Source organism: Helicoverpa armigera, chromosome 17 (assembly GCF_030705265.1).
Source record: "Helicoverpa armigera isolate CAAS_96S chromosome 17, ASM3070526v1, whole genome shotgun sequence".
In the NCBI taxonomy this organism is placed as follows: Eukaryota; Metazoa; Arthropoda; class Insecta; order Lepidoptera; family Noctuidae; genus Helicoverpa; species Helicoverpa armigera.
The window spans coordinates 6,222,271-6,229,974 of NC_087136.1; the positions used below are offsets into that span (position 1 = coordinate 6,222,271).

A 7,704-nucleotide genomic window follows, 5' to 3' on the forward strand; every position below is an offset into this window, starting at 1 on the left:
GCGCAAATAGATCCAAATATAAATGTCTGATCAAATGAAAGTACTCGGCAAATATTCCGATGGAATGCGTGATATCAATACCGTTATCTCAACTGGAATCCGAAAGAAATCCTTCATCAGACTAAATTTATCATCGTGCATTCCCCTTGACCTTTCGTTCAATACTGAAACTTATTTGAATACTAAAATAAACGATTGTCAGTTGTCTGGCTGGTTTGTCTACTGGTTTCTGAATCGAGCATAGCATTTTTAACACTGAAGTGATTTATCACGGACACTTCTGACCATCTAATAATTTAGTTAGTTTGTCATTGTATACATATATTTTCAAGGAAATATATAAAATACTTCAACTTAGTATATTGCCGTTAACATAAAAATAATATACCTCTCTGGTTGACCTTCGAAGAAAATAGCTATCAAATCAATTAAAATAAAAGATGGCGCAAAATACATACGTTATTTGTAAAACGTTATTTCTTGTGTAAACCCCATGCGGTTTCTTATACATATTTCCGCCACAGGGAAATTTATTTCGGCTGAGAAAGTGAGAGTTATAGTAAACCGGACCCGGTATAACGAATATGCGACACGCGGCACGTAATATATCACGGAGGCAAAACTTTAATCTAACCCCTTCCAAGTTTCTCAACATAAACTAAACATACCTCCGTTCGGTTCGGACTCGTTTGTTATTATAACCTCGTTATATCAACACGGTACCTACTCCTTATATGTGAAGTATAAAAGCCAAATATTACAGACTGTTTTATGACACACATACCCTGCATATTCGTACGATTTGCAAACATTAGTACCTACTTGTATCGTTGCTACGTAAATGCCAGTATTACGCGTACGTCTAAGCATAGGTAAGTCTTTCAGCATTTTATTTATTCATGAACTTTTTCCTAACACGCAATGCGTAACATTGAAATGTACAGGATTTGCATATGTATGTGATACAGAAATCTTAACGATAACAGATTTATCGGGATCTGCCATCTTGTTTTTATGAGTGCGTGACTACATAAGTTGGGCGCGTTACGACTAAACATCGGTCTACATAAAGATAGCTATACGATATAGAATTGATTTGTTTCAATATAGCTATTCATGAAGGCTATGAAACTTGATATTCAGCCGATGTTTCATTTTATTTATTTAAGTATATCTCTTGAATTGGATCTATATAAATATCCAATTACGGCAACTCATACAATATTCTGGATGATGGATTTCGCAGGTCCATATAATTTTTCAGAACACAGTGATTTCATTATTTAATATAATATACCAATTTTGGTTTCTTTTTTTAACTTAAGTTCTTTTGTTTTCAAATTATATATAAAGTATTCTTTATTTGCCATTACCCCCCATCCATCAGATAGACAAACCACAATTTCATAGTTCAGTATTATAATAGGTACGAGGAGTATAATCCTCGTTGCAGCTTTTCAAATATTCATGGAAATCTGAAGTTGCAAATTTAAGTCTTCAAGCATTCTGTGTCCAGCCCTCAGGTCATCAAACAATAGAAATACGCAGAATAGAGGGTTGACTTTATCTATTTTAGGAACGATTAGGTTAAATACGTCGAATTGTGTGCAATTGACTTCTCGTGACCACAGAAACAGATTGATCATTTTGCACTTAGTAAATTGATAACCATTAAATTTTAATGAATAAAGAAGAAATAGAGATTTTAATATTCTGCGCAAGTTTTGAATGATTTTACAGCACTGTAGTTACAATAAAAAAAAAGTAAAATAAGGTCTTTCAAGCAGAATGGTAATCGCATTTGTTCTGAATTTGAATAGCCCTTTGATAGACTATTATTGATTCGAAATTAAGAAAATCAATTAAAGACACAAAACTGAGCGTTGAACCAAAAGACGAGCGCTGAAATCTAATTCATTTCCATTTAACTACGCCTTAAACCAACTACAAAAGTACATTTACAACACGTTCTTTGTACGGTACTATCCTATAATACGTCTTAAGAGACTCGTTAAAGTAACAGAGCGTTTTATTTCTTTGAACTTACTCTACAGAAAATACAATAAAATATAAACTAACTATGTAGGAACGGAGAAAGAGGGTTTCCTTGCTGAAGCGGGTTATGCACACAGTCAGATGATTGTAATATTTTATGTGATATACCTAATGAAAAATCACTTACTAAATTATGTAACAAGATATCTATGAGTTGGTACGTGAGAAATATAAGAAACAAAATAGAAAGGTTTATGTGCATTAATTTATTTATTTCTACCTGATTATGGTGTTGCGATGTTGCTATGTCTTAAACGTTAGTTACTACAACCGAGAAAATATTAACACTTACACGAATTAGTTTGTGAAATAATTTAAATTAGGCTTAATGTCACGTTAATCGTGTATCTGATTTCGTCTATGGTATACCAAAGCCTCAAACTAGAGCAAATATTAATTATCGGCAAAATCTAAATAGCATTCTAAAAATGTATTCAAAAATCGAAGCTTTTAATCAACGCAGCCAGTTTAAAATACATGCTTGATAACAAAATTATTTATTCTGTGCATAAAACAAAGCGAAAACGGAATACGTCGTCCGCACCACCTGAAATGAAAACAATTAATTAAAGTAAAATAATTATCCATTGACCAGAAATAATAAATTAAAATTTGGTAGGTTTTGTGCATTTCAGTGAACGCCAGAACTTTGCAACTTAAAGGCTTAACACGATAATCGATTAATGGGTCTTTTAAATCCATTCGGTATGTTAAAATGAAAACAGTAATCCAATACTCGAATGAGGATGAAAATATTCATTTTGAACATAATAATAATTGTCGACTCACTGCAGTTCTCTTACCAATAAATGCGAACTATTCCCTGTGGCAGAAAAGTTTTCTTGCAATTTTTCTATTTTTTAATTCCTTTCTTTCGCTAATATTATGGAAAAGAATGTTTTATCTACTCAGTTTTGATCTCAAGTTTAGCATTTGCTTCAAGTCATTCAATGCTGGCATATTATTCTAAAATATCAAGTGCAATGCACACTATATAGCTATAAGTATTATAATCAATGTTAATTATTATACCTCTAGTTCCCAAGATACATGACTTTGTAGACCCACAGACACAGTCACGTACCAGTTTAACATGGTCGACTAACTCCAAGATTAAAGAAGTACTCGAGTGAATCACTTAACATCAAAACGAGTTTGAAATGCGACATTTAAGAAGTTTTAATTACAACTTTGATGTTATTTCAACACAGTCAAACAAATTGTCTTACTGCCTGAAGGGGAAAGTTCTGTTTGCTTACATAAATATGTACCTATTTTAAAATTAATTAAATACGGAGAGTTACGGATTAATTGTAAAGGAGTTGAGAATCTGAGTTTCGCTGAATCGAAGGGTGAAATGTACCGTGACGAAGTCGTTCTGCGACGAAACATATGTCAAGGAACTCACGTAGTCACTCAATTTATTTATATTTAGGATCTATTTAAAACACTGAATGATATTGTACTTAAACGATGAACTGAAAAGTATGTATTGAAATTAAAAAGTGTCTTGAAACAAGATCATTGTGATAAGGGAAAAGATGATGCTATGACTACGGGCTTTCACATTGGAGGATTTTGCTGTGCATATACGCTGAGTCGCTTCCACACAAGCCCAGTGTTGCTACGTATAAAAACTACCGTTTCTAGCTCTAACCTGTATGAAGGTCGCGTAGTTCAGTTCTAGCATCTTAAAGGCCTTCATCACTGGAGGTCGCTGCGCTTGCATGATGGCTAGCAGTACCAGCTTCCTTATGTTGCGCTTGGGCGCGGACTTGCATCGCGGTGGGCACGATTGCCAACCACAGTAAAATATAGCATTTGATAATTTTGATGCCTGCAAAGTATTCTTGTTAAATTGCTTATAAAATATAGTTTATTTAGAAAATATTATATTAACTTAACTTTTAGTAAAACTCTGTGTGTAACATGCTTCACTTTGAAATTCGAGCCGCCTTTCATCGGATGTTTTAACATATTTTACCTCCCACGATATAATCAAAACATGAGGTCTAGATTGGTGGTCAATTTATTTACAAATAACTTTTTACAATAACTTAATAATAAATATATATACAACATACAAATAACTTATTACCTAATATATACACTTACTATAAATAAAAATATTTAAAAAGGTAGGTCTAGATTACATAGTGACATCATTCTTTACTTGGCCGAAATATAAACAACAAGGGCGTAGGTACACGACCTGTGATTTATGTTGATGGCTCATATCTGACCTTATGTCGTAACTTATTTTTATATCCCAGTCCACAATTTCTGTGGATGTTAGCGGATGTCACATTTGGGCGTAATGCCCGTGGCATATTTTTGTTTCGTAAATTGTATTGTGTCAAGCGGATGCTGAGATGAATCTTCATTTGCGAAAACCAAATAGAGGGTCGGTGAAGCTAGTGATCAATGTACATCAATTGACGGAAGCGGAAAATTTGTTGTATTGACATAACAACCGATTTCAGAGACTACATGATCCTAGATGTAATAGAAAAAAGTTCAGAAGAACTTTTATAACTGTACGAAATCTTTCATACCTCATGAGTAATGTCACCAGCATTGCATAAACAGAGTCCAAGCAGAAAAAATAGGGCGAAAACAAAGAACACAATTTTTATTGTCACAACCAGCGGAACGTGTTCGTCGGATAGCTGAAAATATCGAAATATGCAATACATAAAGAACCAAATGTTCTCTTGTTTTCTGGGTCTTGTAAGTATATGATATACTTACAGCAATTTGAAGCAGGAGACAGACCGCCACTCCAGAACTTTCGAAAACTTGCAACGCCATAAAAGTGGCAAATGCTTGGTCGATTTCGGGTTTCAACCTCATGAAAAAAGACAGTACAACAATTAAACATAATAATGTCAAGATTTTAATGTGAAAAAATAAGAAAATCTTATCAAGAACATTATTATTTTCTCACAATATATACATGTAAAGCAGGCTTTCAGGCTTGCAAGTTCATTTCTTATCGGCAGATGTGGTTCAAATCGGTACCGTCTGGAAAAACTAACCATAAATCGAGTTTTTGTTACCTTATAAGGCTGCTATGCATTTTTATTCCTTCAACCAATCCGTTTGCCATTTTTTCTGTTGCCATCTCTACTTCTTGTCGGTTGATCAGGGCAAAGAACTCTTCTCGTAAATTTTCGAAATATTTTCTTAGCGTCATGAATTTATATCGATACATGATGAGGTACATCACTATACACGAGTCGAGTGATATTATCATGGTGAGCATCATCATCGATAGGATTATTGTATTTAAAACTCTGACAAAATTAGCTAGTGGTGAATTGTCGTCAAAAGAAGGATAGTACGTCACTACAGTCACAAAATGCGATCCTGGAAATAAAATTTGTACCTACGTAAAACATCCAATATATGTTAGTCGTAAGTGGTTTTAAAAAAGGTCTCGCCCACATCTACTTTCAATATTTTTTTACAGTCGTAATATATAAATTGGTCTTGCTAGATAAATGTCATGGCCAAATCATTTTACAATCTTCTCTTCCTACACATTTAAATAAATTTTCAAAATCCTTATTTCGAAGTTTATTCCCTTTGTAGTCAAATTACACATATAATAATGCTTATAAAACTTAAAATTAAACTTACCCCTAAACATGTTTCTTAATCCTCCAGCAATATAAAATAAGGTCGTCCCATAAACAATCGCGAAGTAACTGATAACATTCCTTTTCATAGTCTTATATTTCTTCGCCATCAGCGCGCTGTCATCATAATCCTCGCAAATACTCACAATTTTATGATTCAAGCCCTTTATCAGTGGCTTATTGAAAATAAACAAGAATATTTTCAACATTACGACTACATGACTCGAGGCAAAGCTCAAACATTCGCGTTTTTCTTCCACGGGAAAATTGCCGATAGTGAAAGCCATAATTTCGAGTATCGTCATAGCACCATACAAGAATATCAACGAGGCACCAAATGCTCTATAGAGAAGGCTCCGATCATTACCTATTTCATCTTCTTTGTACCAACAGTTGCCAGAACCAATGTAAAACATTATTTTGCAATAATTTCGAAGTATGTCTCGGTCTTTCATTTTGGTATTGATTAGCACAGATTGGAAATAACTCTGCAAAACGAATGTGAATGGATAGTGAACATAACTTTGATACATAGGTACATAGTGCTCTATATATATTCGGGTTGTTACTTTCATAGCAGATTAGTATAAAAGAAAATACAAACAACTGAATTGATAAACTCCTCCTTTTTGAAAATTTGGTTAACACAATGCTACTTTGAAGGTTTTATGAACAGCGTTTTGTGTTACCATATGCCGTGTTTAAGTGATATGTAAGACATAGTTTAAATAAGAAATTGTATATTTTAATTATTTGTACTCGGTAATACTGCCAACGGAAAATTCACGGTAACCGGTAACGGTAATAAATAAAATTCATTAATTAAACCAATTATTTGACCACATATTAATTCAACGAGTTCCGGTAATTTTCAATATATGATATGAAAATATAATAATAGGAACATATATGTACGTCCAGGTATTCATGATTTGTTCATTTCAAATTGCATATGTTTTAGTAGAACATAATTTTATAGCACGCACCGTTAATTCCAGACTGGTTCCAATTAATTTTAAATAAATAAGCATGTATTGCCAAAAGCGGTAATAAATTTGATATTGGTTTCGTTTATTAAAATATTTCGGACCTACACGCTGCCACACCTCGCCACAAGCGAGTTTAATCAAACAATGACTAGGAAATAATAGTTGATAGCAGTTCGCGTGAAAAGAAAAACTTTTTAATAAGCCCGTTTACGGCTCTTTTAAATTAATAATGTTATAGGAAGTAGTTGATCATCACATACTCACTATTACTATCTACTGCGGCTTATTGAAAAACCTAGTTATATTTCTTCTCTTTTATATGTACCTAAGTGGTCCACATCCCGAGGTAACTGGTTCCTACATCCGGAAACATACTTAGTGGAAAAGGGGTTTATAGCTATGTACTAGTTGCACGTTTCGATGACTCATAAGGTTAAACAACGCTTGGCGCAGTCGAACTTTGGATGAGTGGTCATCTTATAATGGAAAGCACGTTAAATCTAATCTATTTTGCATGGGTCCCGGCAGTCATTTGAACAATATAGGAGCAAAAAAAAGTCTAAGAATCAGTCCTTACCAAGAAATATTGCGTTTTCCAAATACAATATGCTACCTTTCCAGTTGAAGCGAAATATTTTAAAATATCTTCACTATTTGCATGTTCATGCATTGCACCTGCTCAAATAAATCTTAGTCATGTACCCAATTAATATCTGCTGAAATATTTACCGCGTCTACGTGAGAATGCTTCGTTAATCCTCTGTAGTAGCCTGAGTAAGTATAAGTGATTACTTAAGAACTTTTTGTAATAGCTCATAATAACACCTAGTTGAGAAACTTGAAGAGGCCATAATAAGTGCTTTATTGGACGCCGCGGAAAAACATACTAGTTCAGCAAATAGTGCTTTTATAAAGTTAAATTACTTTCACCTTAACAATAGAAAACTTTTATGTTTAAGTACGTCCCTTTTATTACTAGATGTAAAGGGATTCGATGTTGTAAATTCTGAAGGTTGGGT

At 33.5% G+C, this 7,704-nt stretch overlaps 1 protein-coding gene across 1 annotated transcript; it reads right to left on the reverse strand.

Annotated features, from left to right (window-relative positions):
• Positions 1 to 2,548: 2,548 nt before the first annotated feature.
• Positions 2,549 to 6,157, reverse strand: LOC110374372 (uncharacterized). Its single transcript, XM_021332049.3, has 6 exons — positions 5,698 to 6,157; positions 5,115 to 5,424; positions 4,807 to 4,903; positions 4,611 to 4,724; positions 3,713 to 3,892; positions 2,549 to 2,602 (listed from the first exon to the last, which is right to left on the reverse strand). The coding sequence occupies exons 1-6, from the start codon at positions 6,149 to 6,151 to the stop codon at positions 2,549 to 2,551; spliced, it is 1,209 nt and encodes a 402-aa protein (XP_021187724.3). The 5' UTR covers positions 6,152 to 6,157.
• Positions 6,158 to 7,704: the final 1,547 nt, after the last annotated feature.

What these genes read in the sequence shown, in the direction of transcription:
- LOC110374372 (XM_021332049.3), bottom strand. Translation starts at nt 6,151, where the DNA reads ATGAAAGACCGAGACATACTTCGAAATTATTGCAAAATAATGTTTTAC. An exon ending in ATTAAGAAACATGTTTAGGG is followed by an intron (nt 5,425 to 5,697) that starts GTAAGTTTAATT and finishes TTTTATTTCCAG; the next exon opens with GATCGCATTTTGTGACTGTA. An exon ending in ACTACGCGACCTTCATACAG is followed by an intron (nt 2,603 to 3,712) that starts GTTAGAGCTAGA and finishes TTTTCATTTCAG; the next exon opens with GTGGTGCGGACGACGTATTC.